The 23,817-nt window shown below is 35.5% G+C and overlaps 5 protein-coding genes across 11 annotated transcripts; 1 reads left to right on the top strand and 4 right to left on the bottom strand.

Moving 5' to 3' along the window:
- Nucleotides 1-2,171: 2,171 nt before the first annotated feature.
- LOC130976200 (uncharacterized) lies at nucleotides 2,172-4,077 on the top strand. The gene is made up of 2 exons (XM_057900985.1): nucleotides 2,172-2,594; nucleotides 2,853-4,077. Exons 1-2 carry the CDS (start codon nucleotides 2,238-2,240, stop codon nucleotides 3,651-3,653), a joined length of 1,158 nt encoding a protein of 385 aa, XP_057756968.1. The 5' UTR covers nucleotides 2,172-2,237; the 3' UTR covers nucleotides 3,654-4,077.
- A 190-nt stretch (nucleotides 4,078-4,267) lies between these two features.
- Nucleotides 4,268-8,230, bottom strand: LOC130976199 (uncharacterized). Of its 4 annotated transcripts, XR_009084631.1 has the most exons (6): nucleotides 8,045-8,230; nucleotides 7,218-7,883; nucleotides 6,124-7,152; nucleotides 5,498-6,026; nucleotides 4,630-5,114; nucleotides 4,270-4,527 (listed from the first exon to the last, which is right to left on the bottom strand). XR_009084631.1 is itself a non-coding variant. In XM_057900984.1 (4 exons), exons 2-4 carry the CDS (start codon nucleotides 7,855-7,857, stop codon nucleotides 5,668-5,670), a joined length of 2,028 nt encoding a protein of 675 aa, XP_057756967.1. In that variant the 5' UTR covers nucleotides 7,858-7,883; nucleotides 8,045-8,230; the 3' UTR covers nucleotides 5,349-5,667. The 4 variants fall into 4 exon arrangements, 1 of the variants encoding a protein (XP_057756967.1); XR_009084632.1 differs by having other exon boundaries at nucleotides 4,268-5,114; nucleotides 6,124-7,101; XR_009084630.1 differs by having other exon boundaries at nucleotides 4,269-5,114.
- A 504-nt stretch (nucleotides 8,231-8,734) lies between these two features.
- On the bottom strand, nucleotides 8,735-9,740 carry LOC130975848 (receptor-like protein kinase FERONIA). Its single transcript, XM_057900576.1, has 2 exons — nucleotides 9,329-9,740; nucleotides 8,735-9,186 (listed from the first exon to the last, which is right to left on the bottom strand). Exons 1-2 carry the CDS (start codon nucleotides 9,738-9,740, stop codon nucleotides 8,735-8,737), a joined length of 864 nt encoding a protein of 287 aa, XP_057756559.1.
- Nucleotides 9,741-20,046: 10,306 nt separating this feature from the next.
- LOC130973734 (receptor-like protein kinase ANXUR2) lies at nucleotides 20,047-21,168 on the bottom strand. The gene is made up of 2 exons (XM_057898380.1): nucleotides 20,757-21,168; nucleotides 20,047-20,632 (listed from the first exon to the last, which is right to left on the bottom strand). Exons 1-2 carry the CDS (start codon nucleotides 21,166-21,168, stop codon nucleotides 20,271-20,273), a joined length of 774 nt encoding a protein of 257 aa, XP_057754363.1. The 3' UTR covers nucleotides 20,047-20,270.
- A 22-nt stretch (nucleotides 21,169-21,190) lies between these two features.
- On the bottom strand, nucleotides 21,191-23,775 carry LOC130973733 (receptor-like protein kinase FERONIA). 4 transcript variants are annotated; one of them, XM_057898377.1, is made up of 3 exons: nucleotides 23,663-23,775; nucleotides 22,747-23,428; nucleotides 21,191-21,840 (listed from the first exon to the last, which is right to left on the bottom strand). In XM_057898377.1, exons 2-3 carry the CDS (start codon nucleotides 23,408-23,410, stop codon nucleotides 21,227-21,229), a joined length of 1,278 nt encoding a protein of 425 aa, XP_057754360.1. In that variant the 5' UTR covers nucleotides 23,411-23,428; nucleotides 23,663-23,775; the 3' UTR covers nucleotides 21,191-21,226. The 4 variants fall into 4 exon arrangements, with proteins under 4 accessions (XP_057754360.1, XP_057754362.1, XP_057754361.1 ...); XM_057898379.1 differs by having other exon boundaries at nucleotides 22,747-23,371; nucleotides 23,663-23,754; XM_057898378.1 differs by lacking the exon at nucleotides 23,663-23,775 and having other exon boundaries at nucleotides 21,191-21,750; nucleotides 22,747-23,651.
- Between the last annotated feature and the right edge of the window lie 42 nt (nucleotides 23,776-23,817).

Genomic DNA, 23,817 nt, shown 5'->3' with positions numbered 1-23,817 from the left:
ATATTAAATCATAACATTAAACTCTATGTTACAAATAAATACTCTTATTTAATATTTACATATTTTTTGACACTTACTAACAAAATTATATCCTTAAAAAAAATCAGACTCACCAACATTAGTATCATCTGATAAACATCTATTATCAATAAATACACTGGAAAGGAAAAAACCAAAACACATCCAACAACCAACAATGAAAACAAATGGATCAACAAATTGCAGCAACAAAGAAAAAGAAGAACTAACACAATCAACAGTACAAATTAAATGACAAGCATATTTTACTTTAATCATTTAAGCAGAGGAAAACAAAATAAACATCATCAACAAGTAGCAACTCAACAAAAAAAATATATAAAAATAAAAAATAAAAAATAAAAAGCTATATTCAATAATTTTTTTAAATTTACTACTTAATATATTACAACCTTTGACAATTTCAAATATATTTATACATGATTAAATAAAAAATTCAATACTACATTATTTATTGCAATTACTTGATTAAATTCTTCATATGAATATATAATATTTTATTTATAAAATTTCATAAAATCTAATAAAAAATAATATATAAAAATTATAATTCAAATTCTTTGCGCATGGCTTGCGGCTCAAAATCTAATTCCTTAATTAGGGTTCGTTTGGAAAGCTTTAAAAGTAATTTTTTTGAGCTTTTAACTTATAAAAAGTAGTAGTATTGATGTCTGGTGCAATTTTCAAAATTAAATTGCGGCTTTTTAAGAAGCTATTTAAAAACTTATAGAGAAGTTAAAAAAATGACTTCTCTTATAATACTACTATTTTTTACCATATTTTTATAAAATAAGTATTTTTAGAATTAAAAATCAAAAAACAAAATAACTTATTTATAAGTTACTTTTAATATAGTCATTTATTATTTAAACTATTTTTTTAAAAAGAATTTAATTAAGTTGTTTATTCAAACTGGACATTAGTCATTTAGATTGCAATAAAATTAGCATTTATTTTGCAATTGGGATAACAATATCTATAACAATGTGCCCACCATGTTTTGTAACGATAATTGTGTTGTATATTGTTGTTATAATCATTATTATTATTATCATAAAAAATTTTCTAATGACTTAAAAAATTTAAATCTTTTAAAGTAAAAAAATAATAAAATAATAAAATAATAAAATAAAAATTAACCACTATTAATTTTATAATTTTAATAAAATATATATTTTATTTATTATTTTAATTTAGAAATAATTAACATTTTATTTTATTATTTTATTAATTTTGTCACTATAAAAAATTTTATTCAATTTTAAAAAGAAAGATTGAATAAATAAACATTTTTAATAGTTATAAAAACACTTTAAATTCTATTTTTTTTAATTCTAATTTCTCTCCACTTTTACTCTCATTTAGGTTAAAAACACTCGAAAATTAAAATAAGTATTTTTTTCTCCAGTCATTTAATTTTAGAGCTTCATTTTCTTATTTTGGTGGTCAATTATGAGTTTTTTTTTTAATTGACAAAGTGAGAAAATAAATATTTAATTATATTTAAATGAAAATAATAGGACTCACATAGTTATATATAATAAAAATTATAAATTTAATAATAATAAACTTTTTATTTTATTATTTTACTAAATTTTTTTATTTTATAAAATCCAAATTTATATATTCTTTCAAAATTTTTTACGTTTAGCATCATTTTAATTTAGACCAAACATACTTTTCAAAGCTCAATTCTACATTTCTGCTAGTAGCATATTTTTCAAGTACATTTTTTTTCTTTTTAGATTAGTTTTAGAGCATTATTTTTTTTATGGTCGATTATGAGTTTTGTTTTAATTGTAGATTTTTTTTTCTTTCCTTATTTCAATCACAATTGTAATAAGTTTCTTTTAGTTATGTATAATTGCAATAAATATATTGTATTTTTGTAAAATTATGAATATAGTTTGAAAGCTTTTTAGGAATAAAAATCATACAGATTTTATTTTTGGACATGTCTTTTATGTAACTAACAAATATTTTTTTTATCTAAATAAAATTAAAAATATTTTTAATATCTAGAAAAAAATATTACTTTTTTAAAAAATAAAAAATTAAGGTTTTTTTTTTTTTTCAATAGTCCATTCAAAACTGACTCTTCCCTTCCCTTCTGTGGAGAAAATCACAAAAGTGACAAAACCTCTGGCCCTAGCACTCCTCAATTTCAAAGCACTGCATTCCATTCCAAGCAATCAAGCATGGATAAGAAGAAGGAGCAGAAGCACACGGGGAACAAACTAAAACAGCAATCGACCATGGAGAAGAAGAAGAAGCAACAGCAGAATGAGAATAGCAAGAGCATTCACGACATTCTTCCTCTTGAGCTGATTCACAGAATCCTACTGAGGGTTCCGCTCAAACATCTTGCTCGTCTGAAGTGCGTCTCGAAGTTTTGGAACACTCTCATTTCCGATCCCGACTTTGCGAAATCGCATGTTCACCTCTCTGCCGCACCCACCCATGTATGCCTCTTCATAGATGACTACTCCAAGGCTTGCTCCGTTGACATTGACGCAGTATTTCACGACTACAATTCTGCTACTGCAGTAAAAGAGGTATCTCTCCCTTTCAAGATGAAAACACGTTATGATTTTGAAGTTATGTGCTCCTGCAGAGGGCTTGTTCTCTTACACCGAGCCCCGCAATTTTTTGTCGTATGGAATCCAGTGACTGGATCCAGCAAAAGAGTATCCTACTCTCACATTGTTTCTCGTAGTCATCGCAAGTGGTTTATGTTTCCCTATAGTGCGATTTTGTATGGTTTTGGTTACGATGCCTCACAGGATGACTACTTAGTTGTTGTAGCTTCTCAGGATAAGAATGGCCATGAGCACTTTGATTGCCTGTCTTTGAGAACCAATTCATGGATTAATCTTGATTTTGCACTCTCCAAACCCTTGGGTAGGAGCAACTGGAAATCTCGTGGGTTCTTCTTGAATGGCGCTATTCATTGGTCGTCCTGCACTCTTAATGTTGGAGTTTATAGTATTCTTATATTTGATTTGAAGGAAAGGAGTTTCTCAACTATATCTATGCCTGAACAAGTGATGGGTTATCTCAATCCCACTCATCTTGTCCTACTAGGAGGGTGCCTGGCCTTGTATTCTTATGATCGCGATAAAACTAACATATGGGTGATGAAAGAATACAAAGTGCATTCATCTTGGACTTTCTATCAGATTTCTCGGGGACGGTCTGCGCCTCTATGCTTATCCAATGGTAGTGACATTGTTGCACTAGATTCTATTTTGAAATCTATAGATCTCTACTTAAGGTTTGCCAAATATAATGTCAGAGGAGAGCTCCTCCGACTCAAATGTTTTGATTATAGTGATCTGGAACATTTTAAAGATCGTTCTCGTCGGTTGTCTCAGTATGGCACAAACTACATTGTATACACAGAGAGTCTCGTGCCAGTCCCTAGTGAGAATGTAAGGAATAAAGATGAAAAACGGTACGTGAATGAAGGTCATGCAGAATCAGCACTAACAAGTGAGAGGGAAAAGGTTGTTATTGGGAATGGACAGCTGTCAAACGATCCTTCAATTCAAGAAATCAGGAGAAGCACGAGAGGGAGGGTCATTAATAGAACCCTGGATGACTTTGCGTGGTAACTATGCAGTGGTAACCTCACTCCCTTCTGAAATTCCCCCTCTGCTCTCCTTTCTTCTTCTCAAATTCTTCCCTCTCTTTAGTCTAATTTTCTCTCTAAAGCCAACTCTATTACTGTTACACTGAATTTGCTTTCTAAATTACTACGGAATATTTGTGTTTGCCACCTGAATTCTTCATTGTTCATAGAGCATGTGCTCCTAGGTCTTTCTTTCATGGTAGGTTAATTGAACCACGTTAAATTTTCTATTATCACCTTATCTTTTGTTCTATCTGGTAATGAAACCTTGTAGCATGTTGATATAATTGCTATAGTGGTGTAAATTTTACATTTATATATATGTATGGCTTTCAACTTTATTTTATTAAGGTACTTCCTAGTTTATTTAATTTCTGATGCTAATATTGCAGTACTTTTAATGTAAATCACTGTACAATTGCAATTATAAATTCACAAACGAAAGTGGATAATTCATTGAACTAAGACCTGATTAAACTTTATTCTAAGCAGAGCTTTAGTTTGCGTTGATTTCTGGGACATTGATCGTTGAAGCAAAATGCAGGTTAACGTTGCAAAGCAAAAGTTAATAACCTGTACTAGCAATAAGTTCTTCGTATTCTTTCTTTGCTTAATCTATTTGATATGTTACATATTGATCGATAGATCACCACAAATCAAGTGCAACAGGATACGCCTCATTTAGTGCAAACCTATGTTAGATCTATAAGTACTGTGTTTTTAGAGCGAGAATAAAGAAAAGAAAACAGAGCAGCCATAAAACCTATTGATTTGGTGAGTGTAGCTGTTGAAGTCTAATGATTGGAGTAAAAAAATATCCAGCACTATCTGGGTAGTGATTCATGATCATTATATGGCTGTTGACAATAACAAGGGGTAATGGATGATAAGGTATAGCGAGCAGCATTCGTTATAATATCAGCTTGTTGCTGCAACGAGAGAGCATGCTCAAGCAATACCTCTACTTCCCCCATTGTTGGTCGCTCATCTGCTTCGTACTCCAAGCAACATTGTATGACACTAGTGAATACTTGCCAACATTCTGGCGCAATCTTTCCTTTCAGAATTGGATCTAGTGTCTCCTCAAGAATGTGCTCTTCATGTTGAATTAAGTAGTTCAACACATTATGGCAAGTTTTGGCATCATATTCTTATCCAAAAGAATATTAATTGGATTTATGTCACGATGAAAGATAGCCAGCTTAACTCCAGAGTGAAGGTAGTGTAGAGCATGTGCTACTCCGATGCAGATGTCTAGTCTTTTCTTCCATTATTAGTTTCTGGTCAAAGTTGTTGGTTGACTTTCTAAGATCATGAAAGGAAAAGGGATGGCATAGCTCTTCTATAACTGTTGGATATTGTTTCTTAGATGAACAACTTGCATTCCCCTTCTTCCAATCACCAAAGCATAAACATTTCAGAACCATTATGACAATTTGAGACACTGTCAATCATGTACAGATAGATTAGACTAATGGTTATTTCTGTTCTATTGGGACTCACACACATGTCAATTTTCTAAAATCTAATATAGATTCTGCTTTGTGAAATCAGTTATAGAAATAATAAGGGAATAAAGCTTTAGTTTCACTGAGATTCCACAAACACCTTGCTTTTTATTCTATTATTCATCTTTCAAATAAAATATTATCAAATCATTGATCATTAAAGTGGTGCCCAGAACATTACTATTATCTTTTACCTTCATTAATGAAGCATAAGAGAAAGGGGATTCTTTTTAAGCTCAGAATTCATTAATGGTTAAAAAGATTCAACATAAATGAACTTAATTTGATGAATAAATAACTTGTGAAAATGGAAAATAACCTGAAGGTGGTGGCAGAAATATCAAAGAAGGGTGTTCTTCTGTGAGAGGTGAAATTACCAAAAAGGATAGAACCATATAAGCGGTTCACATTATTCATATTATTATATACTATTTAGCTTATAAAATTTACTTTTTCAATTCTCAATCCCTTCTCACACTTGCAATGTTCTTAATAATATATGCTTCCACCAACCGGAGGATCAAAGATCACAGATAACAAGTTGTAATCACCACTTGTGCTGGAATCTGCCTCCTCTTGCAGTGCCAGAGCTTGTTGAAGTTGAGTTTTCACTTCATTCATTGTTGGTCTCTCATTTGCTTCATACTTCAAACAGCATTTTGTGATATTCAAGAATACTTCCAAACACTGTGGTGCAATCTTTCCCTCTAGATTGAGATAAATAACCCCTTCAACAATTGGTAGCTTGTTTGTTAATACAACTTTTAAGAGAACTATACCAAACGAATAAACATCACATTTATCTGTGAAATCATGTCCTTGTAACAACTCCGGAGCAGCATAATCTTCTGTAATAAGCCATAGAATTGGTGAGTGGTTAACAACAACAAATGATTAAATAAGTATTTTTGCTTTGAGAAGATAAAAATGAAAATAGAAAGTCACCTGCATGAATTTTCTTGGACCAGGGGAGCCCAAAATCTGAGAGTTTGGGCAACATATCATAATCCAAAAGGATGTTGCTGAGTTTTATGTTATGGTGAAAAATAGATGCTGTGTGAAGGTAGCTCAATCCTTCTGCTACTCCAATGCATATTTCTAGTCTTTTCTTCCATGTTAGAGCTTCTTCATTCCAATTTAAGTGATAATGGAGAGATCCATTGGGAATATACATGTATACAAGAATCTTCTCATCAAGTTCATCACAGAATCCAAAAAGAGAGACCAAATTAGGATGGCGAAGTTGGGAAATATTCTCAATATCTTTTAAATTCCACTGTATATCACTATCACATATAGATAACCAATCCAACTTCTTAATTGCAATTGAATGATAAGTAGCTCCATTTAGTAAGATACGACCTCTGTATACTGTACCAAAGCTTCCTCTACCGATGACTCTGCGTTCAAAGTCGAAGGTTGTTCGCCTAAGATCGGCAAGCAAAAACTGATGGAATATCAGCTCTTCTAAATGAATATCATGCATACAAATGACTTCACCTAAGTTTATAATGGTGGTGGATGATAAAGAATAACAACCATTGTTCTTTTTGATATCTGCTTGTGCCTGCAATAACAAAGCATACTCAAGCAACACCTCTACTTCACCCATTGTTGGTCGTTCATCAGGTTCATGCATCAAACATCTTTTTGTAACATCCATGAATACTTCCCAGCACTCTGGTACAATCTTTCCCCTGAGGGTTGGATCAATGATCTCTTCGATTGGGAATCGCTGCATAAAGGCTATTACATTCCATGGTTGAACTTGATCATCAATGAACTTTTCTAAGTATTTGATTTCACTCTTCCCCTCCAAATGTTGGTTACCTAACATGTTGGCCTTGTTAAGAAACAAATCCTTCTCCTTCATGCATACCATTACAAGTAGAACCATACCAAAGGAGTAAACGTCACATTTATCTGTAACGGTCAGGCGTTGGAAACACTCAGGAGCTAAGTATCCAAATGTACCTATAAATAAGAGTATTAGTTGAATTATTTAATTACATGTTTGCAGTAAGCTATTAATGAATTACCTGCAACATAATCTACTGCAATTGGTTTTGGCTTGGAAGTAGATAGTGGTCCCTGCAATGAAAGCCCAAAGTCTGAGACCTTAGGCACCATATTGCTATCCAAAAGGATGTTACTAGGTTTTATGTCACAATGAAAGATAGAGCGCTTGGCTCCAGCGTGAAGGTAGTGTAGTCCACGCGCCACTCCTATACATATCTCTAGCCTTGTCTGCCATGATAGTGGTTTCTTGTCCCTATTGTATAGGTGATCATGAAGAGAGCCATTGCACATGAACTCATACACAATAATCTTTTTCTTTTCATGGTTGCAAAATCCTACAAGAGAGATCAAATTAGGATGATGAAACTGGCATAGCAACTCAATTTCCTTCATGAACTCAAGGAAATGCTGGTTGGAGTTGCAACACTTGAGCTTTAATGCAATTGTATGGTCTGATCCACCATTGTGTTTGAGACATCCTTTGTATACGGTGCTAAAACCTCCTTTTCCAACTATTAATTTCTGGTTGAAGTTGTCGGTTGATCTTTTAAGATCTTCCAGGGAAAATTGATGGCATAACAATTCTATAACCGTTGAAGAGTGCTTCTTGGATGAGCTTGTCTTCTTTGAAACAGGAAAGCTTATACACTTGAGAAGCATGATTCCAATTTGAGATACCTGTTTGGCTATCAAACACAAAAAAAGATCCTACTGACATTTTATCCCGATTTTCACAGCTAATCACCTCTATGGAATGAATTATGAAGCAAAGACCAAAATTTGTGAACCAATATCATAAGTTACCAATTTTTTCTATTTTTTTTTTGAAATAGGAAAAGTCAAATACCTGAATACTGATCTGCTGAAGATGAAAGCAGAGACAAAATTTCAGAACTTTCTCAATTGTTGTAATCAGTAATCTACTACTCCATCTCAATGGTTCTTCTAAGGTAGTTCCTTATCTTGTTAGATTCTCATTCAATAAGAGAGCTAAAAAGTTGAGTTCTTTTGTTTGGTTTCCAATTCCATTATGATTCCCTTGATTGACTGCAATTGTGCTACTGTCATTTTCTTCACTTATTATGGGTTGGGTGTTGACCTTGTCATGATGAACTCTCCTAATAAAAAATGAGAATGAAACAGGACCTTCCGAATTACAAGTTTTCTTGTATTTACTTTTTTATTTATCTATTTACTTTTCCAAAATCCACTTAAACTGTTGCTGTTTTCCTTAGACATATATACCCAAGTAACTTTCACCTTAAATCTTCATTGGTTTACATTTGCAAGTATTTACTTGGAAAAAATGAAATTATGGGATAAGATAAGAGCACATACAGTTACATGAAACTAACATAAGCACAAACTTTAACTCTTGTTTTCTGTTTCTTAATCTGCTACATGAACAGCCACTTCAGTGACCATGGGATTGAAACAAGTTATTGATTTTAGAACTACATCTGCCAAACATATCTTCTGAAAATTCAGACAAACCACTCAACTAAGGAAATCATATTTTTTACCAGAATTATAGCAGTTAATTCTTGGCATCAGCTTCCTCTTGCAATTTTAGTGCATGTTCAAGTTCCATCTCCACTTCTCCCATGTCTGGCCTCTCCCTTCCATCCATAAGCAAGCATCTCTTAGTGATGTCAACAAATGTTTTCCAACAATCTGGATCAATCTTAGACTTAAAAATTGCATCAACAATTTCATTTGCAGATGACCTCAGTGACTGACTAAAGCCTTGAAAGTGAAAGTATTCTCTGTTAATCTCGCGTTCCGACTTTGCACTCACAACTTCTAATAGAACTATGCCGAATGAAAATACATCTGATTTTTCAGTGAACATATTTGTTGCTGCATAATCCGGATCAAGATACCCTATTGTTCCCTTCACATCTGACTCCACCCTTGTCAAATGACTTTGAAGTACTAAGTGCTCCCCTTTTGGATAATAATAGGCTTGAAACTTTTGGTTCCCAATTACTATCCAAAAGAATGAGACGTGTATTAATGTTCCGGTGGATAATAGTGTACTTGGCTCCTGTGTGAAGATAGTGCAGTGCACGCGCCACTCCTATGCAAATTTAAAGCCTCCCCTTCCATGTAAGTGGATCGATGTTCCCACGATGAAGATGATCACGAATGGAACCATTAGACATGTAATCATATACAAGAACCAACTCGGTTCCTTCAATGCAGAATCCACATAAGGAGATGAGATTGGGGTGTTGCAGCTGAGAAAGCTGGACAACCTCATTCTTCAAGCTGGAAAGACCAAAAACTGAATCCTTCTTGCACCGTTTGATGGCAACTGGTGTAGAACTGTTTTCCAGATAACCTTTGTAGACATTGCCAAAGGAGCCTTCTCCAACTTTAAAAGAATTATGGAAGTTATTTGTTGCTGATTGCATCTCTGAAAGTGAAAACTGACGGCAGAGTTCACTTATAATGGATGATGGTTGTTCTTCTAAGATACGTGTTCCTCTATCACCAGAAGAAGATTGGAAGCAGCAAGAAAAACCAGATAGAAAACCCATTTGTGCTGTGTTTGAGTGATATTGAAATGCCTTCTGTACTGTATAGGCAGTAACTTAGTTTGCACCAACAGACAGAAAGTAACAAAGTTTATTGAAACAATGTTAAGTAATTAATTAGAATGGAGTTGATAGAATTATATATGCAGAAAATTTTGATGATGATGTCAATAGAATATAGCTATGATATCAAAATATAACAGGAATTTTTCTGATCTCCTCCTTTTCATGGTTCACATGCGCATACATGTAGGTTGTTCATATGTTTCAACTGATGTGAGAGTGAGACAAGTCTATATAATAATAATAATAATAATATAAAGGAGTAGAAGTAACTATATGTGAAGATGTAGGTTTTCTATATTTGAAGATGAATGCAGAAGCAATTCAGACCTTTCTACTTTGGCTGAGTGCAGAATACTTGAGCTAAAAAAAATTAAAGATCAGCTTTGTGCTAATAATTGAGTCAAATAGTTGTTTTAATTGTAGTGGCAATTGCAGGTTTGCAACCTCCATTTTGTTAACTTTAGTCTTTCAATCTCTCTTAGCCGCTAGTTATGTTATTATACCATAGATGAAGTTGTATAATACGTTGAAATAGGTGTATTCTAAATTACAAATTTTAAAATTTAAAATTAAAATCGTGACTTACGATTTTGTATTTTTTTATCCTATATGAAATTGTGATTTACGATTTCCGTTTATCTTCTATTATTTTTTTATCTTATTTAAAATCGTTATTAATAATTTCTTTTTATCTTATATCATTGTATTATATCAAAATATCATAATATTAACAAAAACACCAATAACAATCCAATATAAATTTTTTTTACCTCTTTTAGTAAACAAATATTTACGCATTTAATTTCAGTAAATATAGATATTCTGGTAAAAGTCGGTTAATATATTTAACATCTCCCTCACACTAAAATTTGCAAATTCAGTTTCATATAGGTTTGAGTTTTGTTTAACTCCAAAACTATATTTATAAATTATAACATAAAAACCAGTACATATCTATTTATAACATATAAACCAAAACTATATTCATAACATGTAAAAATTCAAGATAATAGAAAAAAAATAAAAATCCAACGAGTATCCAATATCTATTTATTTATAACATATAAACCAATTTACTCTACATATAAGTTATCTTTTCCTTATTAATAATGTCACATTAGTAGTTTTAATAACTTGACAAAAGATAAGAATTAACCAATCATTTTTTTGTAAAAATTTTTAAAAAATAAAAAAAGCTCTTATCTATATTATTTAATTAAAACATAAAGTACTAATTAAATGCAATAAACATGTACATTAAAAATGTCATAATAATAATTATAAAAAATTTTATTTATAAATATTTAAATTCTATAATTTATACATGTTATAATTTTTTATTATTCTTCATTTTTTAATCTCTCATACCAATATATCATGATTATGAAATTAATTCATAATTTTATATTATATTTTTTATGTTTTCCATTTTTATTTATTTTTTTTTAACTTTTTCTTAAATTATTTGCAAACCAAAAACACCATAAAAGAAGATAAAATATGACAACTAAAACAAATATAAAAATAAAATAAAAAATAAAAATATAATTTTGTACAACTCTAATATAAAAAATTTAGGTCTTTGTTAAAAAAAATTCAAATTCTCAAAACAATAAATTATATTCAAATTTCTCAAATATATACTCTCCCAAGAAAAAAGTTTTGTAATAATTTAAAAAAATAATTAAAAAATAAGTATTTTTTTTCCAATATCCAATTCAAAAGTGACTCTTCCCTTCCCTTGGACCTTGGTATTCTGTTTTGAACGCAATTTCAAATCGCGGGGCTGAGTGAATTGCGGAAAGCACTGCGTTCCATTCAAGCATGGATAAGAAGAAGCAGAAGCACACAACAGGGAACAAACCAAAACAGCAATCGACCATGGAGAAGAAGAAGCAACAGCAGCAGAATGAGAATCACAAGAGCAAGAGCATTCACGATATTCTCCCTCTTAATCTGATTCACAGAATCTTATTTAGGGTTCCGCTCAAACAACTCGGTCGCCTCAAGTGCGTTTCGAAGTTTTGGAACACTCTCATTTCCGATCCACACTTTGAGGAATCGCATCTTCACCTCCCTGCTGTACCCACCCATGTATGGCTTGTGGGTGTTCCACCGAGGTGAACTGATGTTTGATTTTCATACTGGCTACCAGGCTTCTGAAGGTAGCATCGGTGAATTGGGTTCCATTATCCGTGGTGATGGAATAAGGTATCCCATATCTTGTGATGATATTTTTGTAGAGGAACCTCCGACTTCTTTGAGCGGTGATGGTGGCCAATGGTTCTGCTTCTATCCACTTTGTGAAATAATCTATTCCCACGATCAGGTATTTGACTTGTCCTGGCGCTTAGGGAAAAGGACCCAACAAGTCCATTCCCCATTTTGCAAAAGGCCATGGAGAAGTGATACTGATAAGCTCTTCTGGTGGAGCCACGTGAAAATTTGCATGCATCTGGCATGGTTGACACTTTTTCACGAATTCTGTGGCATCTTTCTGCAAGGTTGGCCAATAGAATCCAGCTCGGATTACTTTCCTGGCTAGTGACCTTGCTTCGAGATGGTTTTCGCAAATTCCACTATGTACTTCCTCCAACACCTCGGCAGTTCTCGAGGTCGGTACACACTTTAATAGTGGTGTTGATATCCCCCTTCTGTAGAGAATATGTCTTACCAAGGTGTAGTGTTGTGCTTCCCTTCGGATCTTTTTAGCCTCTTTCTCCTCTTCAGGGAGGATGTCGAATTTCATGTATTCGACTAAGGGGTTCATCCATCCGAGGTTTAAACCGACTACTTCAAGTACTTCTTGTTTGTCTTCTACTTTTACTACTGAGGGTTCCTGGAGGGTTTCTTGGATCAGGCTTCTGTTGTTCCCTCCTGGTTTGGTACTTGCTAACTTGGATAGGGCATCCGCTCTGCTGTTTAGATCCCGAGTTATGTGTTTGACCTCGGTTTCTGCAAAGCGCCCAAGGTGTTCCAAAGTTTTCTCCAAGTACCTCTTCATATTAGGGTCTTTTGCCTGATATTCTCCACTTATTTGGGAGGTCACCACTTGTGAGTCGCTGTATATCATCACCTTTGTAGCACCGACTTCTTCTGCTAGCTTCAATCCAGCAATCAAGGCTTCATATTCTGCCTGATTATTTGAAGCTGGGAATTCAAATTTTAAGGAAACTTCTATCTGGGTTCCTCTTTCATCTACCAATATTATGCCTACGCCGCTTCCTGTTTTGTTGGAGGATCCGTCTACATAGAGTTCCCATGTAGTTGGTTTTTCCTCTTGATCCCCTGCGTATTCTGCAACGAAGTCGGCGAGGCATTGGGCTTTGATCGCGGTCCGAGTTTCATATCTTAAGTCGAACTCGGAGAGCTCTATTGCCCATTGGACCATTCTCCCTGCAACATCCGTCTTTTGGAGGATTTGCTTCATGGGTTGGTTTGTACGGACTCTTATTGTATGAGCCTGAAAGTAGGGTCATAGCCTTCGTGAGGCTATTACTAAGGAGTAGGCAAACTTTTCTAGTTTGTGGTACCTTAGTTCAGGGCCTTGTAGAACTTTACTGATGAAGTAAACTGGATGTTGTCCGACCTCGTCTTCTCTTATTAAGGCCGATGAGACAGCCTTGTCCGCCACGGATAAGTACAGGATGAGGTCTTTTCCAGATACTGGTCGGGTTAGAATAGGAGGTTGGCTTAAAAACTTTTTGAACTCCTGGAACGCCTCCTCGCATTCAGGAGTCCATTCGAATTGGCATCCCTTTCTTAGTAAGGAGAATAGTGGGAGGGATTTCAGTGCCGACCCTGCCAAAAATCTGGAGAGGGCTGCAAGTCGGCCATTCAGCTGCTGGACTTCTCTCAAACAAGTCGGACTTTTCATTTCTAGGATGGCTCTACACTTGTCGGGATTGGCTTCGATCCCTCTTTGTGTTAGCATAAACCCTAGAAATTTCCCTGCTTCCACTACGAAGGCGCACTTTGCGGGATTTAGTCTCATCCCGTGCAGCCTTATGGTGTCAAAGACTTGAGAGAGGTCTGTCAAGAGGTTGACTTTTTTCTTGGTCTTTACCAGCATGTCGTCGACGTGTACTTCCATCAGACTCCCCAGGTGAGGGGAAAACACTCTATTCATCAACCTTTGATATGTGGCTCCTGCATTCTTCAATCCGAATGGCATGACCACGTAGCAGAAATTAGCTCTGGGTGTGATGAATGATGTTTTCTCCTGGTCGGGCTTATACATCGGGATTTGATTATATCCCGAGTAGGCGTCCATATTGGTACCCCGAGCTGGAGTCCACTAGGGTATCAATACTTGGTAGGGGATAAGGGTCCTTGGGACATGCTTTATTTAAGTCGGTATAGTCGACACACATTCTCCATTTGCCATTCTGTTTTTTGAGTAGCACTACATTGGCTAGCCATGTTGGGTACTTGACTTCTCTGATGAAGCCAGCTTCCAGGAGTGCCTGTACTTGTTCTTCTACTATTAGGGCTCGTTCTGGGCCGAGCTTGCGTCTTCTTTGCTGTATAGGTCGGGATCTCGGATAAACCGAGAGTTTGTGGGACATGAGCTCGGGGTCTATCCCAGGCATGTCTGAGGCTTTCCAGGCAAAGAGGTCGGAGTTATCTCTTAGGAGCTTAGTCAATCCTTGTTTTAGGGTTTCCCCTAGGTTGGCTCCTATATGAGTATTTTTCCCTTCCTCTTTACCGACCTGTATCTCCTCGGTTTTTCCTCCCGGTTGTGGTCGTAGCTCTTCTCTGGCCCTTGCGCCACTGAGCTCTATCGTATGAACTTCTCTGCCCTTTCCTCTCAGATTTAGGCTTTCATTGTAGCATTTCCTCGCCAATTTCTGGTCTCCCTTTACCGTAGCTATTCCCGCTGAGGTCGGGAATTTCATGCAGAGGTGGGGAGTGGATACCACTGCTCCGAGTCGATTGAGGGTAGCTCTGCCGATTAAGGCATTATATGCTGACCCCACATCAATGACTATGAAGTCTATACTCAGAGTCTTCGATTTTTCCCCTTTCCCAAAAGTGGTGTGAAGGGGCAAAAATCCTAGCGGTTTTATTGGCGTGTCCCCTAATCCGTATAGGGTGTCGGGGTAGGCTCTTAATTCTTTCTCATCCAACCCTAGTTTATCAAAAGCGGGCTTAAAAAGGATGTCCGCTGAGCTTCCTTGGTCTACTAGGGTTCTGTGGAGATGGGCATTGGCTAGGATCATAGTTATTACCACTGGATCATCATGTCCAGGGATTATTCCTTGCCCATCTTCTTTAGTAAACGAAATGGTAGGGAGGTCGGATGACTCTTCCCCGACCTGGTAGACTCTTTTGAGATGTCTTTTGCGAGAGGATTTGGTAAGTCCCCCTCCCGCGAACCCTCCTGAGATCATATGGATATGTCTCTCTGGTGTCTGCAGTGGTGGGTCTCTTCTATCCATATCGTCTCGCTTTCTCTTCCCATGACCGTCCGACCTTTCTATGAGATATCTATCAAGCCGACCTTCTCTAGCCAGCTTTTCTATCACATTTTTAAGGTCGTAACAGTCGTTTGTGGAGTGACCATATATTTTATGGTACTCGCAATAATCGTTGCGGCTTCCCCCTTTTTTATTTTTAATGGGTCTAGGGGGTGGTAGTCTTTCAGTGTTACAAATCTCTCTGTATACATCCACTATAGAGACTTTTAGGGGAGTATAAGAGTGATATTTTCTTGGCCTCTCGAGACCGAGTTCTTCCTTTTTCTTGGTTTCCCTTTCCCTCTCTTTTGTTGAGGGAGGGGGCCCAGGTCGCCAACTCAGGTCTCTTAATTTGGCGTTTTCCTCCATGTTGATGTACTTTTCAGCTCTTTCCTGTACATCACTTAGAGAAACGGGGTGTCTTTTAGATATGGATTGCGAGAAGGGACCTTCTCTGAGTCCATTGACTAACCCCATTATGACTGCCTCTGTGGGCAGGTCTTGAATTTCCAAACATGCTTTATTGAACCTTTCCATATAGGCTCGTAAAGATTTTCCGACCTCCTGTTTTATTCCCAGAGGCTCGGTGCATGTTTCACCTTGTCCTTCTGGATCGAGAACCCCATCAAAAACTTCCTTGAGAGGTCTTCAAAGCTAGTAACCGACCTCGGGGGGAGGCTATCGAACCACTTCATCGCTGCTTTCGATAAAGTGGTCGGGAAGGCTTTGCATCGCGTAGCGTCGGAAGCGTCAGCTAAGTACATCCGACTTTTGAAGTTGCTTAGGTGATGCTTTGGGTCCGTGGTTCCGTCATAAAGGTCCATATCAGGGCTTTTGAAGTTCCTTGGAACCTTTGCCCTCATTATGTCCTCGCTGAAAGGATCCTCCCCACCTAAGGGTGGCTCTTCTTGTTCGTCCCGGGAGTTGCGACCTTTGAGGGAGGATTCTAACTTTAAGAGTTTTCTTTCTAACTCTTTTCGTCGTTTCATCTCCTCTTTCAGGCTCTTTTCAGTTTTCTTTTGTCGCTCCCGCTCTTGTTCTAACTGTTCCAGGCGGCTGTGGACTAATCCCATGAGTTCAGCTACATGGGGTGGTCCTTCTTTTTCGAACTCGCGCCCTTCTGAGGAGTTCACCTTCGGGTTCTTTACTCCGGAGGTGCCTTCCCTGTGCTGATTATCAATTTCTTGGTGGAGGGTGAAGTCCACATCATTATTGCCTGTGTCCAGATTCTCTTGCTCAGAATCTGTCTCCACATGGCCTTCTTCGTGGGATCTGTCCGTCATCGATGGATGATCTCTCGGGTCCCCGGCAACGGCGCCAATGTTACGGTAGGTAACCGGAGATTAATAGAATGGATGGCGCTAGTTAGCCCAATCGCCTGTGGATGGTAGTCTCCGAGCTGGTTTGCACGCTGGAGCCTCCTTCCGACTTGTGTACGTGAGTGAATGGGGGGTGGTACCTGCAAAGACACTCCGATGCCTAAGTTAGCAAGGATGTGAGCAGGTCTAGAGAGTATTGGGCTTAGAGATACCTGAGGGGAGTCAGTGTATTTATAGTGGTGAGCCAATAACCACTGTTGGAGTAGTGCCATATTTTTAGGATACTAACCGTCCCACTATCTTAGGGAGGTTAAGATATGGCTCGATGAAGTAGTTAGAGAGATTTTAGGGGCAGTTACTCATTTGAATGAGTGCTTATCTGCCAGCTATCCTCTGTTCCGACTTCTTTGGAGTAGGTCGGGTTTAACACCAACTTCTTAGTACGAAGGTTGGCGTTCAGCAAGGCTCAATCCTCTGGACTAGGCCTTTTATTTGGACCTGGGCCTTTATTATTGGGCCAGGGTATGAACAATACTATTTTTTTAGAACGTAGTTTTTTTACTTGGCGATCAGTTATAGTCAATGGTTCCTCTTCAAATGATAAATCCTCCTTAGCTTTAACTCTATGGCTTGTGGTGCAAACACATAAAATGAGTCAGGAAGATATTTGTGCAACATTGATATGTGAAATACTGGATGGATCATGCACAACTTAAGCGGCAATGTCAAGTGATAAACAACTGTACCTATTCTATCCAATATCTCAAATAAACCCATGTGATGAAGATTAAGCTTGCCTCTTTTTCCAAACCTCATCATTCCTTTCATATAGACAACACCTTAAGAAATACTTGATTACCCACTGAAAACTCTAAGTTACGCCTTCCATTATTAACATAAGCCTTCTGCCTACTTTGAACTGCTAATAAACATTCTTTCATTAAGCGAACCTTCTCAATTGCATCTCGTACCAAATTTGGCCCCAAAAGTTTAACCTCACCAATCTTAAACTACCCAATAGGTGACCTACATCTTCTTTTATAAAGAGTTTCAAATGGTGCTATCTGAATGCTGGCTTGATAACTATTACTATAAGAGAATTCAATAAAAGGTAGATAGCTATTCCAATTCCTACTAAAATTTAGAACACAACGTCTTAACATGTCTTCCAATATTTGAATCGTTCTCTCTGATTGTCCATCGGTTTGAGGGTAAAAAGTTGTGCTAAGATCCAGACGAGTTCCTAAGGTTCTCTGAAATAATGGACACTGGAATTTCATGTAGCTTAACTATCTCATTAACATAAAGTTGAGCATACCGAGCTGTACTAAAAGTTGTTTTTACGGGAAGAAAGTTGACTGGTTTCGTCATTCTATCCACAATTACTGAAATTGAATCAAAACTCTTAAAGCTATGAGATAAACATGTTACAAAATCTATCGTAATTCTTTTCCACTTCCATTCAAGTATTTCAATTTATTGTAATAACCCAACAGGCTTTTGATGTTCACCTTTAACCTGTTGGCAAGTTAAGTAATAAGAAACAAAAACTCCCATATCTTTCTTCATGCCTTCCCACTAAAACAGTTGTTTCAAATCTTGATATATCTTGTTGGAGTCTAATGTGTACTTAGAATTGTGAGCCTCCTCCAAAATAACTTTCTTCAAGTCGTAGTTATCTAGCAGACATAAGCGGCGACCACAACATAAAACATCTTGATCAAGAGAAAGTATGAGTTCTTTTCACTACGAACATCTTCTATAGGCTTTCTTAACTTCGAGCCATCACTTTGTGCATCTTTGATCTATTTTATCAGGGAAGATTGAGCTCGAACATGTGCTAAGAAAACTCTTAATTCTCCAAGGTTAAATTAGATTCTACCAGCCTTCGATTGGTGGACTTCTTCAACAATTGGTCTCTTTGCAAGAGTGATATGAACTATGTTATCCATAGATTTTCTACTAAGGGTATCTGCTACAACATTTGTCTTTCCAGGATAATATAAAATGGTACAATCATAATCTTTTAGCAACTCTATCCATCTCTGTTGCATCAAATTCAAATCTTTGTTGGAATATATACTTCAAACTCTTGTGGTCGATATAGATCTCACAGGTCTCACTATAAAGGTAGTGTCTCCAAATTTTCAAAGCAAAAACGACTGCTTCCATTTTCAAGGCATGAGTTGGATAATTCTGCTCATGCTTCTTAAGTTGTCGCGAGGTATCGGCAATAGCTTGCCCATGCTACATAAATACGCAACCAAGTCCTATCCGATATGTATCACAATAGTCTGAGAATCTCCCAGACCCGGAAGGTAAAACAAGAACAGGCAATGAGATTAAACAAGCCTTAAGCGTCTGGAAACTTTTCTTACAAGATTCTGATCATTGAAACTATACAGTCTTCTGGGTTAACTTAGTTAATGGTGTAGAAATTTTTGAGAATTTCTGGATGAATCGCCAATAATAGCCGGCCAACCCCTAGAAAGCTATGGATTTCCGTCACTGTAGTAGGCTTTGGCCACTTCTAAATAGTTTCAACCTTCTTCGAATCTACCATGATTCCATCTTTCGACATGACATGTCCTAGAAATGTCACTTAATCAAGACAAAACTCACATTTAGAAAATTTAGTATAGAGCTTATGGTCTCTTAAAATTTGCAACACAATTCTCAAATGATACCCATATTCCGTAGCACTTTTCGAATACACCAATATATCGTCGACGAAGACAATAACAAAACGATCTAAGAAAGGTTCGAAGACTCGGTTCATCAAATCCATGAAAATTGCTGGCGCATTTGTCAAACTAAAGGACATTACTAAAAATTTATAGTATCTATAGAGAGTACGAAAGGCAATTTTTAAAATGTCTTCCTCTTTTATCTTCGAATGATAGTACCCTAAACGCAGGTCAATCTCAGAGATATATATAACTCCTTGAAATTGATCAAACAAATCATCAATTCTTGACAATGGATATTTGTTGCGAACAGTTATGTTATTAAAATGCCTTCTGTACTGTATAGGCAGTAACTTAGTTTGCACTAACAGATAGAAAGCAACAAAGTTTATTGAAACAATATTAAGTAATTAATTAGAATGGAATTGATAGAATTATACGTACAGAAAATTTTGATGATGATGTCAATAGAATATAGCTATGATCTCTATATAGAACAGGAATTTTGCTGATCTCCTCCTTTTCATGGTTCATATGCACTGATGCACATGTAGGTTTTCTATATGTTTTAAGTGATGTAAGACAAGTCTAAATAATAATAAGAATAATAATAATAACAATAATAATAATAGTAATAATAATAATAATAATAATATTGAGGAAAAGTGAAGTACCTGTGACAGTGGAGATGAATGCAGAAGCAACTATTCAAACCTTTCTACTTTGATGCTATAATATTATATAGAAACTCAGAACACTGATATGCTTTGTGGTCACCAGATTTTTTTATCTTTCCTACTTATATCTCACTTCTCATGTTTGTTCAATGTTTGACATCTTTTTCAACAATCATACCAGCTACTTATTTTCAAAACAAAGATAACAGGTCATATGTGAGCTAGTATTCATGCCTTTTTTCATTATTCAACAAGTTTATATAAGAATCTTGAATAAAAACACTAAATACATGAACCAACAAAATACAATATCCAAAAAATGATGCTAGCATAAGCGTCTTCCTAATAAGGCATCATCATCAAAGGTCATTGATAATAAGTTGTATTCATCACTAGTGTTGGCATCTGCTTCCTCTTGTAGTGCCAGAGCATGCTCAAGTTGACTTATAACTTCATTCATGCTTGGTCTCTCATTTGCTTCAAATTTCAAACACCGTCGTGTGATGTCTAAGAAAACTTCCCAGCACTGTGGTGCAATCATACCCTTGAGAATGGGATCACTTTCCCCCTCAATAAGCGGTAGCTTGCTCGTGAATACCACTTGTAGGAGAACTATACCAAAAGAGTAAACATCACACTTATCTGTGAAGTCATGGCCTTCAGACCATTCAGGAGCAGCATAACACCCTGTGTAAGTCCTTGCATTGGTGAGAATTATTTGGTTTCTCTTACAAGTAGAACCTAAATAATGCATTAACCATAATCACGCAATACATTTAGGCGCCAAATGTAAAATGCAAAGAAAAATTACCTGCATGTATTGGGTTTGACCAGGGAAACCCAAAATCAGAGAGTTTAGGCACCATAGCGCGATCCAAAAGGATGTTAGTAAGTTTAATGTTACGGTGAAAAATGGATGCTGTGTGAAGGTAGTGTAGTCCTTGTGTTACTCCAATGCATATTTGCAGTCGTTTCTTCCATGTCAGAGCTTTCTTATTCCGATGACTCTCATGCAGATTAGAAAGTAGACTTCCATTCTGTATGAACTCGGATACAAGTATCTTGGCATCATCATCATTATCATCATCAACAGAATAAAAATCATCATCATCATCAGTAGCAGCAGCATCACCACCATCATCGCAGAATCCTAAAAGAGACACCAAATTTGGATGGCGACTCACACAGATTTTCTCAATTTCTTCCCTGAACTTGAATTGCATCTCAGAATAACAAATTGATGGCCAATGCATCTTCTTGATTGCGATAAGATAGTAGTAATTATCTGTTAGACCTTTTAAGTCTGACACGACCTTGGTACAATTCCCCAAAACTACCTTTTCCAATTATTTTTCTCTCATCGAAATTTCCGGTCATTAGTGCAAGATCAGCTCGGGAAAATTGATGGCTTAGTATATCCTCTATGTTATTGGCATCAATACAAATTGATGGTCCCTCATAAATATAGGTGGTGGAGGATAAGGTGTAATGAGCAGCATTGGTGTTTGTAATATCATCAGCTTGTTGCTGCAATGAGAGAGCACGCTCAAGCAACAACTCTACTTCACCCATTGTTGGTCGCTCATCTGCTTCATATTCTATGCATCTTTGAGCAATATTCATTACTGCATCCCAACACTCGGGAGCAATCTTTCCGTTAAGATCTGGATCAACCATCTCTTCTATAGGGATCCTCTTACGTGAGAGCACCCTTAACCAGAATTCACTCGTCCTCTCGAAGTGTAGGCTTGCAAATATATTGGCCTTCTTGACCAACAAATCCTTGTCCTTTCTGCCGCATACATCTAGTAGAACGTTACCAAAAGAGTAAACATCACATTTATCAGTGTAGATGCCACAAGAAAAAAGTTCAGGGGAGATGTATCCAATTCTACCTGTAAGTGAAGAAACCATTCTTAGTTTAATTATTTAGATTAATCATACACTAAAATCAGCTACTAATATAAAATATATGTTAGAATATAAATAAATATTGAAAATAGATTAAACCATGTATTTATGCATAAATATATTTACTGACTGATTTTAATAGCTAATTTTGGTGTACAAATAATATTTTTATATTTTGATATAAGATATAAAAACAACACATTTTATCAATATTAATCAACATTTAATGAATACTTTATTTTTATATCATTAAAATTTATAATTAGAATTTAATAATTAAAATTTACAATATTAGTTAAATAATATTAATAAAAATAATAAATTTTATTAGTTATATAATATTAATCTACTTTAATATCACCTTATAATAATTAATAAGAGTAATCACAAGTGCAAAATATTAGGTCAATCGTTTTGAAATAAGTATTAATATTACTTTTCAATTTTTTTTGTTCTATTTGATTATTTGTGTTATAAATATTTTAAAATTATTTAACCTTATCCTTCACATGACTTGTGCTGATGAATTTAAAAAAAAATTACAAAAAAATTGAGGATATTATGTTTTTTTTGTTCACTCACCACCGCTCATTTATGTTTTTATATTATATAAGACTAAGTTATTTTAATTTGTATTATATGTTCTATTAGACTATTAGTTATTTTTTACCGAATTAACAGTGGCGACAATATTTAGTTACTTTAAAATAGTTTCTTAGGGAAAAAATGAAAAAAAAAAACATTAAAAATTATATTAATACTTACTTCAAAACATTTGGAATAAAAATTTGATACTTTATCATAATAACTACTACTACTACTACTAATAATAATAATAATAATAATAATAATAATAATAATAATAATATAAAAAAGATAAATTAAATTACCCTGAAGAACATCTATAATTGGTTTTGGCTTGGAGGTAGAGAGTGGTCCTTGCAAGGAATGTCCAAAATATGCAAGTTTGGGCATCATATTGTTATCCAAAAGAATATAACTTGAATTTATAAGACGATGAATGATAACGCGCTTGACTCCTGAGTGAAGATAGTGTAGAGCACGTGCTACTCCGATGCAGATCTCTAGTCTTTTCTTCCATGAAAGTGGTTGGTTATTCCTATTTGTCAAGTAATCATCAAGTGATCCATTGGCCATGTATTCGTACACAGCAATGATTTCATTTTCATTGTCGCAGAAGCCTATAAGTGAGATTATATTTGGGTGACGAAGCTGACATAGCACCTCAATTTCCTTCACCATATATGAACGGGTGCTATCCTCCTCATTTTTCTTTTTAGTAGGGTTCCCGCGTTTTATTGTAATTGTATAATCACTTGTACCGTTATACTTGACACAACCTTTGTACAACCAAAAATTATTGGTGGCTTCTACAAGGAGAAGTTTCTTGTCCAAGTTGTTGGTTGCTTTTCTAATATCTTCCATGCAAAATTGATGGCATAGCTCTTCTATTACTGTTTTATACTCCCTCTTTGATGATGAACTTTCATTCGTCTTCCAACCACAAAACCCCAAAGATTTCAATATCATCATTATTTCAATTTCATACACCTATGCAGTTGTCAAAGCATCATCACCATGTGTGGGTCGTAAAGGCTCCAGGAGAATGTAAAACTAGTCTAAATATAATTAAGCTAAAAGTAGATATATACTGGCCAATTTCTGTGTTGGCAGTAATGTATGTAAAACAAGTCTAAACTAAATAAAATGATACTAATTTACAAAATTTATATATAAATGCTCATAACATAATCTGATAAATGCAATAGAAGGAGAGTGAAGTACCTGAAGATTAAATGCAGAAACAAATCTTCACACACCTTGATGCTGTAGTCTCTTACTCCGATCCAGCTCAGAGAAGCCCTTCTAATAATGCCTAAACTTACTTTTTTCTCCCGTACACATGTTCAATAATTGAGTCAATAAAGTAGTTTAGTTCA

Source organism: Arachis stenosperma, chromosome 4, assembly GCF_014773155.1.
Source record: "Arachis stenosperma cultivar V10309 chromosome 4, arast.V10309.gnm1.PFL2, whole genome shotgun sequence".
Classification (NCBI taxonomy): Eukaryota; Viridiplantae; Streptophyta; class Magnoliopsida; order Fabales; family Fabaceae; genus Arachis; species Arachis stenosperma.
Note: the sequence above shows the minus strand (reverse complement) of the source record. Positions and strands in the feature narration are given on the sequence as shown.

What these genes read in the sequence shown, in the direction of transcription:
- LOC130976200 (XM_057900985.1), top strand. Translation starts at nt 2,238, where the DNA reads ATGGATAAGAAGAAGGAGCAGAAGCACACGGGGAACAAACTAAAACAG. An exon ending in CTGCTACTGCAGTAAAAGAG is followed by an intron (nt 2,595 to 2,852) that starts GTATCTCTCCCT and finishes GTAGCTTCTCAG; the next exon opens with GATAAGAATGGCCATGAGCA.
- LOC130976199 (XM_057900984.1), bottom strand. Translation starts at nt 7,857, where the DNA reads ATGCTTCTCAAGTGTATAAGCTTTCCTGTTTCAAAGAAGACAAGCTCA. An exon ending in TGCAGTAGATTATGTTGCAG is followed by an intron (nt 7,153 to 7,217) that starts GTAATTCATTAA and finishes TCTTATTTATAG; the next exon opens with GTACATTTGGATACTTAGCT. An exon ending in GTCCAAGAAAATTCATGCAG is followed by an intron (nt 6,027 to 6,123) that starts GTGACTTTCTAT and finishes GGCTTATTACAG; the next exon opens with AAGATTATGCTGCTCCGGAG.
- LOC130975848 (XM_057900576.1), bottom strand. Translation starts at nt 9,740, where the DNA reads ATGGGTTTTCTATCTGGTTTTTCTTGCTGCTTCCAATCTTCTTCTGGT. An exon ending in CATTCGTGATCATCTTCATC is followed by an intron (nt 9,187 to 9,328) that starts GTGGGAACATCG and finishes TCTTTTGGATAG; the next exon opens with TAATTGGGAACCAAAAGTTT.
- LOC130973734 (XM_057898380.1), bottom strand. Translation starts at nt 21,168, where the DNA reads ATGCAATTCAAGTTCAGGGAAGAAATTGAGAAAATCTGTGTGAGTCGC. An exon ending in GTCAAACCCAATACATGCAG is followed by an intron (nt 20,633 to 20,756) that starts GTAATTTTTCTT and finishes GGACTTACACAG; the next exon opens with GGTGTTATGCTGCTCCTGAA.
- LOC130973733 (XM_057898377.1), bottom strand. Translation starts at nt 23,410, where the DNA reads ATGATGATATTGAAATCTTTGGGGTTTTGTGGTTGGAAGACGAATGAA. An exon ending in AATTATAGATGTTCTTCAGG is followed by an intron (nt 21,841 to 22,746) that starts GTAATTTAATTT and finishes CTTCACTTACAG; the next exon opens with GTAGAATTGGATACATCTCC.